Source organism: Corvus cornix, chromosome 1 (assembly GCF_000738735.6).
Source record: "Corvus cornix cornix isolate S_Up_H32 chromosome 1, ASM73873v5, whole genome shotgun sequence".
In the NCBI taxonomy this organism is placed as follows: domain Eukaryota; kingdom Metazoa; phylum Chordata; class Aves; order Passeriformes; family Corvidae; genus Corvus; species Corvus cornix.
This window is the reverse complement of record NC_046332.1, coordinates 109,383,728-109,399,769: the sequence shown is the minus strand read 5'-3', so window position 1 is coordinate 109,399,769 and position 16,042 is coordinate 109,383,728. Positions and strand designations below refer to the sequence as shown.

At 34.7% G+C, this 16,042-nt stretch overlaps 1 protein-coding gene across 1 annotated transcript in view; it reads left to right on the top strand.

Moving 5' to 3' along the window:
* CFAP47 (cilia and flagella associated protein 47) overlaps nt 1-16,042 on the top strand; it is a 278,885-nt gene that overhangs the window by 145,255 nt on the left and 117,588 nt on the right. The window contains exon 50 of the mRNA XM_039552038.1: nt 7,293-7,430. Coding sequence (XP_039407972.1) covers nt 7,293-7,430 — 138 coding nt within the window. The remainder of the gene's footprint in view (nt 1-7,292; nt 7,431-16,042) is intronic.

The following is a 16,042-nucleotide window of genomic DNA, read 5'->3' as shown; positions in this document are numbered from 1 at the left end:
TCAATGAAATTTGTAACCATCAAAAATGTGCACCAGGAAATATTGAGGATGTACTATATTTTAACATGCCCTTTTTTTTAAGCATTAAAGATTTAGGAATATTCTCTTTTTCTGCCTTAGAAAATCCCTGGTACTTTTATATGTAATGAAAGTTTCAGTAGAAGAGGCTCCAAGGGATCTATCATACAGTAAATTAATACCAGGTGATAAAAGCCATGCCTTCAAAGGGACATAGATGGCATGTTCAGATCTACATCTCCAGTGTTCTCCTCTTAACTTCTCTTACAATGGTTTCCATTATGTTTTGAAGTATTATATTTTCACTGAGCAAAAAAAGAGAGAACAGTCAGTCTCTCAAACCCAACAAAAAGTTACTGGTTCAAATGCTGGGAAGCCACCTATGCCCTTTTTCTCAGAAAAGTTCATTTATTTTACACTTTAAAATAACTTGATAGAAGGCTAAAGTTATCCTTTGAAAAGAACGGGGCCCAGTTATCGACAATCCACCCCCTGGCTCAGGGCTTGCTTTAATCACTACCTCAGGAAAGCATGTTCATCCTTCCTCTGGAACAGAGACACGTTTGGCTCTCTCACAGAAATCCATGCACACTCTCTAATCATTCAGCTGCTGTAGGAGAGAGAGGGGTGGAGGGAAGAGAGGCCACTGTCTCAGGTTTGAAAAGCAGCAGCTGATTTTGCTGTCTGATGTTAGGTTTGATGTAAACCTAGCTACCAAGTGTCCTCTCTAAGGTAACGTGTTAGGAAGTGCTTTCTTTGTGGCTTCAAGGAGAATGGAAGTCTGCCTGCTTCAGACTGTGCAAGGCTGGGAAGTCATATTTGTTCTCCTGAGTAGGATTTCCAGGTCTTGAGAAACTTCAGTGTCAAAGCTGATATATATATGTATGCATTTTGGGCTTTCAGGATATTTCAACAGCCAGCCTGAATCTTGAGGATCACAGATAAGATTTAGGTGATTTAAGTGGGAATTAGGCAGGACTCAGGAATCTTAATCTTTTCTAGGTTCAAGATACTACAAAAAATATATAATTTAAACACTCCTTCTCCCCCCTGCCCCCCCCCAAAAAAAAAACCCCAACCAAACAAACAACCAAACCAAAACTATTCTTTATTCAGTCTGGTGAATATGTTTCGAAGGAAGCAAATAATACATGGCGTGAATATGGACTAAACCTAAAAAGCAATGCTCCAGAGCTATCTGCAGAGGGAGTAAATTTTATCCTCCTAGGAAAAAAAGAACAACTATTTTGATATCTGGCTGAAGACTCTGTCATAGTGCCAATGAATAATTTCAAGTCTACAACTTCCTAACTTGTAAGTGTAAAACTGTAGACTTGGTGTTCTGATACTGTTTTCATCATATTAAAATAAATTCTACTAAAAGAACTCTTACCATGTAAGTTGTTTTACTGAGCAAATGGTTTGCATTTTTCATTTACTTTCAAAGTCCTTTTATTTCCAGAATTATATGGCTGCAAAATTATGCTGCTTTTGCTTTCTGTCTTGCTGTTTTATGGTTGCTAAGCTAAAAATGGGCCCAGTTATTTTCTAAAGCCCATTTGGAAGAATTCCAATAGAGGGCTAATATTACATGCTTCAGCTAGTTTGTAGGTGCATGACAGCTTTAACACAGAAAGAATAGCAAAAAACACCTCAAACACGATTCTGTCACTACATAAAATTCTTCAGCAGGCTGTTTTCTGAGTAATTGAGCAATTTTCTTTAGGTTTGATAAAGTGTCTTCTACAGATTGCTTTATATTTTATCAAATTTTTATTTCTGCTTTCCACAGAATAGACCAGAATTTTTCCAGAATAGAGCAAAACTCATAGTACTTGAATATATCTTGTGCAAAAAACCCACACACACCTTATATAGCCAGTGCCCTTTTATTCACAAAACCCCCTAGCTTTCAGAAAGGAGCTTTCTAACTTTATGTCTCACCTTTCATTATTTTTTTGACTAAATCTATGTTTAGTAGGCAGTGCTTTTCTATGCTGCTTTGAAACTTAAATTCAGGAAAAAAGGCAGCATGTTCCAGGCCTGGCAGATGCAGCTGTAGGACAATTGTAGTGTGGTGGTGGAGATCATGCCAATACATTCTGGCCTGTAAATGAGTTGATTCAACTTTTTTGTTTAACAGTATTTTCCATTCAACACTGGCATTGGAAAAAAAAATATTTTCCATTTCTTTGTTTGCTGGAATTCTGAAAATTGTTCTTCTGATCACTCTAATTTCAATGGAATCATAAACACCCATGAGGGAGAAAGATCACTTTTGTAGTTTCTTGTAGCCTTTGCTGTATTTCCAGTACCTGCCTGTTTGCTTTGAGCACTTCCTCTTCACCTGCATCACCCTGACAAATTGAGTCTAATGCATTGGTAGCAAAGCTTGAAAGCTCTTCTGGTTGCTTGATTATTGTGAATGTCTCTGCTGGATCACCAGAGTGCACTGGAGGAGCTGCTCTACTGGGACAAGGCACAGCCCAGCAAGATGATCCCTGGCACACAATTTCCATCCATCCCAGTGCAGTCGGAGCTGCAGGCTCCTGTGCTCTTCCATGTTGTAGTTTCATTGTCACATTAAGAACAGGCAGTGAGAATTATAAACAAAACAATTCACCTCTTTATTAAATGCTACAGAGCTATATATGAACAATAGTTGACAGCAGGGTTTGCCACTTGCTCATTTCTCCTATGTATGAGTCTTAAAGCATATTCTCATTTTTTTAAATTGATGTAGGGAGCAATTAATTTAATCCTAGTATATCAACAAGTAGTAGGATTTACAGAAACTCCTTAGAATTTACATGTCTCATTATAGAGGTTTTTGTAGGAAAATTAGATATAAAGTTTTGCTCTAACCTACAATAAATATCCTTTTTTTGTCAGTAGAAAAACTGCAAGAAGAAAAATTGCTTAAATAGCTACATAAATTACACCCATCTTATTAATTTATCTTATCTCTTCTGTGGAACTTTTCTGGAGCAGTAAATATACATAGATTTCATTGACCAGAAAAAAAAACCCCTACAGGAAAAGATAAAAGCCCCTCCTCCTATTCCCAAGACCTTATTAAGTTCATGTTGGTATATTTAAACCACAAGCCAAATGTTTCTCTACCTTTTCAGATTTGTGTGATGAATTCTTTGGCCATATAGCCTTCTATTCTTTTTTCCATTTAAAATATTGGGATATCGTGGACTTCTAGCATCTCTCTGCAGCAGAAAGTAATCATGCACACTATGCATCTTTGAAATACTCCATTTAAGTTACACAGGAAGGAAAGCATTGAGCATTTCTTACTTTCTTAATTGTATTAATGGATACATGGGGTGTTGTAGTATATAGCCAATGAGTCAGTCTAAGATGGGGTATTGCAATTACAATTTTATTGAGAAATAAAACAGCCTGCCTCCTTTTAAAGGGATGCATCTTCTCTGAAGCAGTATAAAGCAAGGCTTTGGTATTAATATGTGGACTGTTGTTGTATAAAATTTTTAAACACTGGATAGTAAAGCTAGAAAATATGCAGTGATGTTTTGACCAAGAAAGCTTTTAAAGGAATGATATGTTAGCAAAAAGATAACCTTCTCAATTTATGGAAATTTTAATTATTGATTTTCAGTATAATTCTAGAAATGTATTATTGCTTTTACAAGTTTAGAATTCTATCTGCAAGTTTAGTATCATATATATGCAAAAGAACAGCTAAGGAGTCTTGTTTTATAAAATAGTTGATGATGGCATGACTCTGTGGCCAGCTGAATCCATGGGAATTGTATCTCTGGGAGTAGATGAAGTCTTGTTTGGTCTTGAATGTATGCTTTAAAAATTGTCAGCCATGACATTTGGCAAGTTACACTGTTGTGGAATGTGTGACATAGAAGTCAGATCTGAGCAACTGAGTACAAAAAAACCTCCAAGCACTGAGGACCGTTGTGCATGAATGAATTAACATTTATCAGTTTTTTTTGTAGCATCAGAAAGTGAGAAGCATCAATAAGGAAAAGTTCTGTAGGATGACTGTGCATTCACAGCCAGAAGACCTGAACTTTCTGTGTCAAAGCTCTTTCAAAGCATGGGAGCCAAGCTCAGCAAAACTGCATGAAAAATGTAAAATTGCTTTTTGTTATTTGTTATTTGAAATCTGTCATTTTGGATGCAGTGTTTCTGCACATTTCCAATGTATTATTTATGACTTCATAGAGCACAAAGTACTTCTTATTACTCTTCATTGTATAAAACTCTTCTTCCCATCCAGCAAAACATCTCTTGACAGGAATATTTTTGTAGCCCATAATTTGAATAAATTAATATATTTATGTATCATCTGCTATCTTAGTCTCCAATAGGGGTCAGTGGGTTGCACCATTTACTCCCAAACCAGGAGAGTATTCTGATTAGGAATACTTCCTAGGCAAATGTTCTGCCTTAATTTATAGACTCCAGTCATGCAGATCATTCTATGTACTGTCCTCACTGATAAGGATTCTGCATTTTAGATTTGACATGAAATTAATACACTTTTTTTCTTTTGTTATTTGCAGTTCTTGCCAGCACTGATTTTCTTTTATTTTCCCCTAATAAAAAATTCAAATAGCTTTGAGCCAGTAGTGGATACATTGATGCCCATGAAAATTACGGAAGACAATTTATGAATATTTTAAGATTAAGCAGATAAACTGAGTTATAAAATGTATGCCATCTGTAGTAATATTCATTATTTTTTCTCAAAATACTTCGAGAGATTTAATTGAGAGCCTTGCAGGGATCTGTATTCACCACATCAATTCAGTCACCTTTATCAATCAAGATTATAACCTCATTGTTATTGTTTGAGATCTGTTTTTTGTAAAGGAGGAAAATGGAGTGTCAGCAATTATTGTGCAATTCTTCACTGATTTTTTGATTATGTGATTTCTAGATTATCAGCACAGTGGCTTAGCAATTCAAGTAGTTTTTAGTTACCATAGTTCCTCTCATAGCTCTTGAAATATTCTTGAGCATTAGCAGTTTATACTTTTTGAACTTTTCAAGCATTCCAGTATTTGCTGCAAATAAAAATTAATTATTCAAATGCTTCAGCGAATTATTTTGACGCTTTTGAGATCGCATTTTGTGCAGAGAACAAAAGTCACGGTTTGTTTTACCATCTCATTACTTAAAACTGTGATCACTCCTGTTCTGTCCCTCTTTCTCCCATGCTCACATATGGATAATTCATGATTCTGAAATACAGACAATTGGTAGAGAAAATCCTCCATGGTCGCTGGAAGGAAGAACTATAAGGAAAAATTACTAACATTTAAAATTAAATGTAATAAAACACTGTTAGAAGTGTGCAGAGTTTATGAATGTACTGATTTTCTGCATTTAGCCAAGACTTTTTGATCAAATTCAAAGCTATAATTTTGCATTTATTTACTCATTGTCTTATAGTTGTTGATATATTTCAAGCATATTGATGGTAAGGATGGTATTTTAAATTAATGAATTCTCTATTACACTTTTTCTCTCTAATATTGTGCTTCAATAGACCAAAATAATATTAGGATCATATATTGAGACATAAAATCAGATTAACTAGTCAGTATCCTATGTTCATTAGTCATTAATTAGTCATTTATCCTATGATTCATTAGCTATTAGTGCCGTTCAATGTGTACTCTTACATCTAGATTTATATACCTCGAACATTTTCTTCAGACTTCTTTCTCCTTTCCCTGATGGTTTTGGTTTTTTATCCTTCTTGCACATCTACCTTATGTTTCAAGAAAAAAAAAAAATAAAAATCAATAATTTCCTGAAATTGCAGTCACTCCTCTGCCTATTTGAACCCAATTTCTGGCTTGTTTACTGCGAGTAAGTTTAGTAATCTGTAAAACTTTTTCATTTAAAATTATTATTTTTTTTTAATTAGTTTAGTTTAGTTTATATGTATTTAAGTAGAGTTCTCTTAATGAAAGAAAATTTGGGATTCTATTTTTTTTAAAATTTGAAGTTACATATTATATTGTTCCTCTGGATTTAAACCTATTTCCGTTGTTTTGATTTTGTTTTCAACTTCAGTGTTTTATACTGTGCTTCCTGGTTGCTGTCTCTCAAAGAAAAAGAGATTCTTCCTTGTAATCATTTAATGTAATCCTTCTTAGTAGGAATAGTTTGTCAGTATTTGTCGTGTCCTCTTGTCATGTCCGTTTGTTCTGCTCCACTCAAAGCTGCAGAAACAGAGGATACCTATTTTCAAATCAGATTGTTTCTGGGACTCTCATATTATTAATTCCCCATTTCAAATTTTAGCAGTTCCATTATTAATAGTTTTCCCAAGTCCTTGGTAAGACACCGTAAATAAATTCCCTTTTGGAGATGTTTCACATAAATTCTAATAATCTCAAATGAGAACATTTCTTACTATATAATGGCATAAAGTAAGTCACCTCCTCAAATTAGTTTTTTATTGTATGTATGAGGAAAGAATTAGACCTGCAAAATATATTTATTTTGGCTTTGAAATTCTCCAGAATGTATTGAAACATTGAGGGACAATAATTTAGATGCAATTAGAATGTTATGTGGTATTTCCAAAACTTTGTGTAGATTTAAAATTCTTAGAGGCACAAAATGGAAGAAATGAAACCTGCTAATTTAAAGCCAATATATAAAAACTTCCAGAATAACATTAATATTATTTAAAGGAACCCTGTACATACTAGATTTTATGTTATTAAATAGGGATCTGGCAACTTAAAAATTCAGTTTACAGTCTGTATTTTATCTTCCTGAAGTACTTGGTTACAATTAAATATGCAATGCAAACGTGTATCACAGGAATATTTTAACTCTTACAGTTATTCTCTTATAGCACTAGAATGAGGCACTGTGATTTAAAGAAAAAATAACAGAAACAATGAAGATTATGCAAAGAAAATTGAGCTGGGAAAAAGATACAATTAGTGACCACCAGATTTTGTAACTTACATGAAGTCAGTTTCCTTGTATTTCCTACTACTGATCTTTTTCAGGTGCTCATTATGGATTTCTTCAGGCAAGTAGAAGAGCACTTTGGGGACAAAACATGGTTAATTTTCTTGTAATCACTCAAGAGATACTTTTTAATATCATAAATTGTAGTTGGATGGCTGACACCTGGAGTGGAAGTTTTACTTCATTTTGTATTAATTTTGAACTGAGGAAATACTTGTACATGTCTGGCAGTCTGTTTTTGTAAGGCTAATGCCTGTTAATGCAACACCTGTATCTGTTTGTTTTAGGTGTAATTTCATTTGTTGCTCAAGATGAAGACCAACAGCAGTCTCAAGACAGCAGCTCACCACAGAAGACAGATGGTAAACGGGCCCTTCAGAAACTGCCAGCGAGGTCTCCACAAGCTCTTGGTGCAGCAAAAAGTGGTATGTTTGTTATAATGGATGTTATTATGGATGTTTGTTATTAGGGATGTTTGTTATTATGGATGTTTGTTATTATGGATGCATTTGTTGTCAATTTTTATAAAATTAGATCATCATGTGTTTTAAAATTAAATGAATATCTAGTATGCACAGCCTACAAACAGTGTATGAAATTCTCCTTTTATGCTTTTTGAAACATTTTTATGAAATGATAGGCTGAGCTTTTTCTTTTCCTTTTTTTTCCCCCCTCTTTTTACAAAAATGACACTGATTGTTGCTTGTTGTTGGAGAGGGGCAGCAGGTTTCTAATGCTTTCTTTATAACTCTCCAGTAATATTGATAGTGCTGATGTCAAAGCAGGCCACTTCTGAAATTCATATTGCTGAACTTCTTTCCATTGTGGAAAACACTTTCTTATAACAGTCAATCATAGATACTCCTTTGGCACAATAAAATCAAAAAGAGAAAATTCCAGAATACCTACTTTATTCTAAGCAGTATCTGCATTACTTCTGAGATTTCCAGTGTTCCAGAAGAATACTTTCGTTGTTACACCAAATGGACAAAGGCAGGTTTTTTGTTGTTTTTAGATTAATTTCTCCGCTTTCTTATTTATATATTTGTAAGTATAACTTTGCCTATAGAACAGTGGTTTTTATGCTTTTAATATTTAATTTGGTATGTATTTAAATTATCAAGCATTTATTTTAATGATTAAAGAAATTTCTTGCAAGGAAAGCTATCAAAGAAAGTTTTAAACTAAAAAGTTGGTTTAGTCAATATTGAGTTTTTAGGAAATTGAGAAGGGCTTGCAATTGGAGATCTCTTTGTCTTTATAACTGTATTTTCTAGATAAATTAAAACTAGAATTTATCAAGTTTTAAGAAGAATTAGAAGCTAATTTGATCAATAAATTAGAAATAATTTGAGTTAATTCGATGTGAATATCAGAAAGTCTGTTCTTTTATAGTCTATTAATATCTGTACAGCAACATGGAAGTTGGTTGACATTAAAACTCACACGGCACCTCATTGGAAGTTTACAGAAGAAGGATTTTAACAAAGATTAAATTAAGGTGATATATGCAGATAATATAGTAGAGACAAGAATTATAGATTTATAGATATTAAGTGGAATTAATAATAAAACCAATATAAATAATGATGCCAGGTACATGGGAGATAATCTTCAAATCCCTACTGAAAGCCTAAGAATATTAATGAATTTAGTTAAGCTTCTCTTATCCAAATGAAACGTTTTTTCTTATGAGATATTTGTAAATTTAGGAATCATCAGTCCAAAACTAGTAAAGGTTGTCATTGAAAGTAATTGAACATAGAAGGTTAAGTAAGAAAAGAGTTAAAGAGGGTGGATGTCTCAGTACTGTCCCTGTCACTGATATGAATTGAGGATGTTGTTCTTAGGTAGAAAATCCAATGTGACTGCATGTTTTTCTGGTGTTATTACTGATGAGCCTTTTGCTCCATTTGGTTTCCCACTGACGATGTGAGACTTACTGGTCTATTTATGAAATTGAAATATTTTTCAAGCATGTTTAACACATTTAAATACAATAAATTAATACAATAAAGTATTAGTCTAATAATTGCTGAGAGGAGCCAGGTAATCAGCCCCAAATCAGCTCCCTCTGTTGCTGCACACTAATTTACATGGGTATAATCACTCCCACACAGAGAATCCCACTGGTAATTGGAGCAATCTGCACAGTTTATTCTATATGACTGCCACAAGTCACTGCGTCTTCTCTTTCAGTTGCCATTTTTTGGTATTTTTGTGCAACTGTAGTGTTATATCTTTGTCTTATTGTAACCTACATGTTTCCAGTAAACTGTATGGACTCAAGCTGCAGGACTGCTGGCAATGTTTAGGGCATCATTAGGATTGCTTTCCTAAGTGGAGTTAAAGTAGGATGTGACACGACTCTTCCCTAGTACTGTGTCACTTAAGGAAAGATTTTGTTCTTCTTCAGTGCAGAGGATATACCCTTAAAATACTCACATCCCAAGCTTCAGTCTCACCTTTAAACCCACCAACTGCATTTAGTCATTTCACAAAACATTATCTGTCATCACAACCATTCATTTGTACTAGACATCTGTAACTTTTGCAGCTGAGGAAAGTACCTGCTGAAAATAGCTAAATAGAGATGGAATGCAACAAGATCTGGTCTAACATACGTGATAGTCCTCTTCTGAACTTACTTCAAAGAAGAACTAACAAGGTCTTAACTTTATCCTACACAGTTTTCTTTTACACCAATATTTTTACAGTAGTTTTACATTAAAATTAATTATTGTATGACTTTTGAAAGGAGAATGACTGATGGATGTTTCCAAGATTTAGGATACATTAATTGCAAGGTGCACACCACTAGTAGAATGCAAACCCCTTGCATTTGACCAGAGGCATCAACACAATGAAGTGAATCTTGGAGCTGAGAATCCCCAGAGCATTGTAACAGAAAATATTGGACTTCTGATGTAGAAAAAAATGAATATACAGACTGGAATCAGTATAGCTCAAAACAAGTAGGGGGTTGTCCACAGATGAGTAAGATTGGGAATAAACACATGTACACCCAGCCTTTGTGTCGTGCTGTAAGTCAGAGAAAATTGTTCCTTTTAAACATACTAGAAACTGCTAACTTGTTATACCCACCTCAAGATTTAATATCATCCTCAGGTACACACACATATGCATTATGTAGATATAGATGTTTTTTACCTTTTTTTTTTTCTTCTTCAAATTATGTTGTAGGTAGGATTGCAGCAGCAGATGATGATTTCTAGATGAGCTCTTCCAAAACCCTAAGAATTCTGAAATTTGTTTGTAATTTTTTTTTTCTTCTTCAGATGTATTTAAGAAAAAGCATGTTTAGTTCTTGCAGTAAAAACCACAGTGGTTCCTCATGATTAATCCTTTTTATGATGCCTTGTACAAGAGGGAAAAAGAGAAAACAAACCAAAACCCAAGAAGAAAAATGTCTGCAGGACAGATGCAGTGACAGGGGCTTGCCCCTTTCTAAACTGACGTGGGGTTTTAGTTCTTTCCAAAACATATTTCTGTCTTTGAAGAGAGGAGGACCTAGGGTTTCTTTTCTCATGGGAGCCAAAAGTTCAACAAGGCTAAGTGGTTGCTAAGACTGAAAACAGGATGCAGCTTGTCTTTCATGTAAGATTTATCTTTAGATATTCCTGTATTATAAAGTGCTAAAATAATAAATAATTATTAGCCATTAATAGGTATTTGTTTCACAGTCTCACTAAATGCTGTGAAACCTCCTACACTATCAAAGTAGAGAAAATTTTTCTGGAGTTCATGGTAACTTCTTGAACTGAACTGGCCAAAGCCCCCTGTGTTGTGCTCTTTGCTGTGCAGCCCGGGGGCCACAGGGAGGATGCTTGGCTCGGCTTCTGCCAGACCTGCTCTGCTCCTCAGGAATCATCCCCGGAAATGAGAGTCGAGAGTGTGATGTTGCTGTGGTTGCTGCAGTGCCTAAAGCCTGCACTGCAGCTGCAAATCCCCCTCTCCTCTTCCAGGATCCCTCACACTCTCTCCAGCAGCAAGACAGCACAGACCTGGCACTTAAGCAACAGCTTCTAATGTCCATGCTGACATTGATGTCTTACAGTGTTTGTTTGTACAAGACTGGGGAATTTTCCATGTGCTGTTGCCTTACAGTATCTGCCCTGAGCATTGCCTTTATCCAAAGATTGTACTTCCCATTGTGTTCATCTTATGGAATGCAGTTAGATTTTTATGTCATTGCCAAGGGTCTGAATTTCCTTGTACTTGAAAGGCATAACATCAGAAAGATACAGCACTTGTGAATAGGCCATGATGAAAAAGCACAGTCAAAGGGTCTAGGCCAGACATTCATTTTGGCAAAGCCTCTTTTAATTGTCTTTTTAAAGCTAATTTATGCTTAAACCAGGCCTTCGATGACAGACAGTGTTTTCTAGCCTAAGTTGTCATTGTAGTTCTTATATCTCTGAGTTGAGTGTCTTTCCTGTTGAGTTTAAAAACTGCTTCCAAGTGATTCTTTGAGCAATTGGTGCCTTTGGAAGGTAATGGTACTTGCACATGTGGTTTTTGTGGATTTCCAGGCTTGAAATCAGTCCCTGAGAGCCGAACATCTGTGGGAGCACACTGGGGTATTCACATAAGGAGGATAGTGAAATAATGTCTTTGTTCTAGCAACTGTTGAAGTGATTAAGAGCTAAACAGTACTCAGGATGGCAAAAATATAAAATAGGGCTTAGCATTTGTTCATTATAATTTTTTAAAAGACCATAAGAACTGAGTATGCAATGGCAAATGATAGGATTTATTCTGTATTAATGCAGAAAGGTGTTTCACATACCTTTAATATATTAAAGATATAATTGATACATCTAATGTGCATGTTTATTTCTGGAATTAATGTCTTCTTAAGAGGACTGTTCTTTAAAATCATTTTGAGTTACCAACCCATAAATTTTGGTTGGGTAGTTAAGCTATTTTTCAGTCTGCTCTACATTCTGTATGTTCATGCATGGTGTGCTCCACCTTCAGATTAGTTTGAGTCTTCCTCTTCAGGGGAAAAATAAAGACCTACCCAGAGAAAATAATCCCCATGTAAATTTCATGCATACTTGCAAATTTAAAATACCAACCATGGCTTTCTGCCTTTTTTTTTTTTTTTTTTTTTTGGATACCATTTTAGCACTTGCAGCTATACTTATGCCAGTGCATACAAGCTTTTGGGGATGGTTTAGCATATGTAGAACATTAAATATTAGACGGTTTTATGCTTTTTGCCTTTGTCAAAAAGATTGTTCAATTACTGCTGGCTTTCTCAGTAGGTGCCCTTCTGCATAACTGCAGTCTGCTGGATGTTATGAATTTTCCTGTGCCCTTTTGAGACTCAGAACAGCTTGATTCTCCCAATAAACTAACATGTTGTTTTGAAACAATTCAGATATAGCAATGCTTTAAGGACCTATGGCCCACATGGAACTTTGTGGGGCATGCTATTTTGTGCAATTAAAAATCTGTGCAAACAATGCATGGTAACCCATTTAAAATTAATAAAAAAGCAATCTCTAATTGCTCACAATGTAAGGCTGCTGCTGAACTTTAGGTTGCATTGCCCTTCCTGCAGCAGGTGTTGTAATATTGCTGTGCTGAGAAGGCAGGTAGTGTTGCATCTGCACTAACCACAAATTAGTCACTCCTCTTGTAAACCTGTGCATCTGTCTATTTTTGGATATCATAGCACGTAGGACTGCATTTGCATATAAACAGATTAAATTTTATTACCCAATTTAAATGTCTGTGATGTGCATTATGCTTGTTTTGAAAGTCTGTATAAGCTATAAACTGTATTATTGAGAAGCACATCATTCTGTTTTGTCTGGCAGACCTCAAATGTGTATGTATGGAATTTTGTCAATTAATAGCCCATTTAATAAAAAAATATTCTGAAAAACAAAATCCCTAGCATAAATAATGAGTGGGGTTCATTACAGGGCTCACATGACAGGTCCAGTTGTAAGCCCTTACTAGTTGTTTGGGACAGAAAACATTCAGAGTGATATAAAAAATAACATTTTTGAAATGTAATAGGAAATGAGCAACAGAGCAGCAGTCTCCCTACAGCCAGTGCCCTTGTTGTTATGTTGGAGTGTTTGACATGGTCTTTATCTAGGTCATCATTTTGCCTTTCCTACCTTGTCATGCTTACAAACAATTATTATTTTACCCTTTAGCAAGTGATGAATTATAAACACACTGAGAGCACATAATGGTAATGAAAAAGAACACTAGTATTTACCAGTTCCTCACAGTTGTATAAGCATGTCTGGGGCTGGAAATAATGAGGTGAGGAGAGGATAGAGGGAAGGTCGCCATCAGTCTCCTCTATCATCCTGTTTCAATTGCTGGGACCTGTGAAAGTATTCACTGAGCCAGAAAACAGGTAAAAGTCAAACTTTATGGCCTAATACATGGGACAGATCATAAGAAGTGGAGTTTAAATCTAATGTGAATTTTTAAAAAGTCTTTTACAGTGTGTGGCTTTTTTCTATCTGAATAATTACTTGAATCTGATACATTAATCTAAATATTATGAAACATTCAAATTAATTTTTAACCACAAAGTGTGACATTCTCCCCAAGATATTTGACATTCCAACTACTGCAACATCAACAATATTGCCTAAGGGTGAGAACAGCTTCCTTCAAGGTTTATGTTCAGTCCCTCAAGCAGAAGGAAGAATTGAATAAACATTCTCAGAGCCTGTTTGGACAATCCAACAGTTAAGCTAATTTATAAATAGATTCACAAATACAGAGTAAAGTTTTATATATATGTACTTATTTATTTCAAGTTTCTGAAAACCACGCAATTCAGAAATATAAATTAAAACATTAGATCAAGTCCAAATTATGTTTTTAAAATGACAGGGAGTATAATTCCCAACAGGAGAAGAAAATAAACCACATTTCTCCTTCCAATCTAATTTCTCCTTCTCCTTCTCGTTCTCCTTCTCCTTCTTCTTCTTCCTATTGCTATTATTATTACTATTATTACAAGTAGTGCTATACTTTCATAACTAGACAAGCTTGTACCATGTACTACTGTCACAGTCTGCCTTTGAAGATAGAAGTAGGTTGTTCCTGAAGACTGTGATTAGACCATTATATTTGTGTAAGTAATTTTTTTTTTTGTTTTAGTAAATTTTTTTGCCTTAGATCCTCTTGTGCCCTCAGTAGCCTGCTGATGGAATTTGCTGAGGACTTTTATTTCTATAGCAGCTGCAAAAAAAATTTCCCACACAGAATTCTGGCTTTTATTTTATCCCAGACACAGGGCACTCCTGCATTCTCACTCATTCAGTTATGATGTAGGTTTGCTGAACTAACTAGCAAAGGACCACTCATATTTTTACAGAGCAGGCAATAGATACTTCTTGTCCATTGCAGAGCGTTATTTGTTATGGTCTGTACTATCTCCCTCAAAATATTTCTTTTGCTTTCTCTGTGGGTTCAATAGAGTCCTAATTCTTCTTGGCATAACTATGAAATTTTAAGTATTAGGAAACTAGGGTTTCCCACTGTGGCAAAAGACAGGTGATACTTTATACACTGTCATCAGAGACTGAGTATACATGTGTGAAATTTAGAATGAATTATAAAAATATGATTATTATTTCTGGTAATAAAGTAAACTTGTGTTATTTAGGAAGAATGCTTCTCCTTTCATAGTGTAATATATACACTAATTACTGTGAATGTTAGCAAGAATTGGAGGATTGCTTTCACTAACTTCTCTGGATTTATTGGTTATCTACACCTTATTTGTCCAGCAATATATTGAGAAATTAGTAAGAACAACCTTATGAAGTTCAGCACCTGTAAATATGGCAGACAATATCCATGAAATTAATGAAGGGTTGGTTTTATTAGCATGGAATTGAATGAACATAAAGATCTTCTACTTGAAGATTAATGGAATTTTACTTCATAGTTTCTTTTTTTATTGAAGACATAAATTGCTCACACAACTCTACAATATGTTTTCTGAAATCTAATGAAAATCTGCCCACTTCATCACTGTGCTCAGGATGCTGTTTCAAAGGAGTGATTTTGTATTTTATGGATGTGTAGAGAAATAAACATTGTTTTCCTAAAATGACCTGGGTGCTCAGCAGAAATCCTTAACATCTCTGTCAGGGAAGACATATCTTTTTATCCCAGAAAAAAATGTTGCCTTTTCTGTGTGTATGATTTTGCTTTGTGTTGCCTTTTTGTCTTATTGTAGGAGAATGAGATGAAATGCCTACCCTGTGACAGAGCTTAGAATGGAAAGTTATCCAAATCCCAATGAACTTGTTGAAAGGTTCCTTTAAAGTAAAAGGGTTATGCTGAAAAAAAAAATAGACACTTGTCAGTTTTAACGCCTTTGCATTTGCCTAGCTGTGTTCCTATGAAACACTGCAGTAAGACTATTAGGGTTGATAAAATGCTTTTGGTTAATCTGATATTTTTAGCAACCTCCCAGTATTTTGGAAAAAAATATCTTTGATCTGTAAATACAAAATAATATTTTTTCTAATGAATGGCAGTCAGGAATCACTCATTGGTGTGCACAAGTATAATTTTTGTAATTCTGGCCTATCTTCACTTAGGAAATAGGCATTCTTAGCCTTAATATTTAACATGTTTATAAAAGGAAACTGCATGCACTGAGCCTGCCTGAGTATGGTAGAGAATTTAAAAGTGAACCCTGTCTGGAAGTGAGCTGGCTTCTCACTGAAATTTTGTGTAGGTCCACATAATAAAATAAAAGTTAACTCAAATTAGAGGTTCAGTTAGAAATTCATGTATATTCCAGGAAATGTTGTCAATTTAGTTTCCTGGTAGCTAGAAGGGGTAAAATCTTTGAATACTAATTAAATTCTGTAATAAAAATGAAGATATGTTGTGCTCAGTATTTTTTGGGTCCTTTTGGTATTTTTTTTGAAGCTGCTGAATTGCAAGCTGGGGGATATAAAACTTTTAGGGAAATAGTGCAATTGATTTTACAGTAGCAAGGGAAATTCTATAA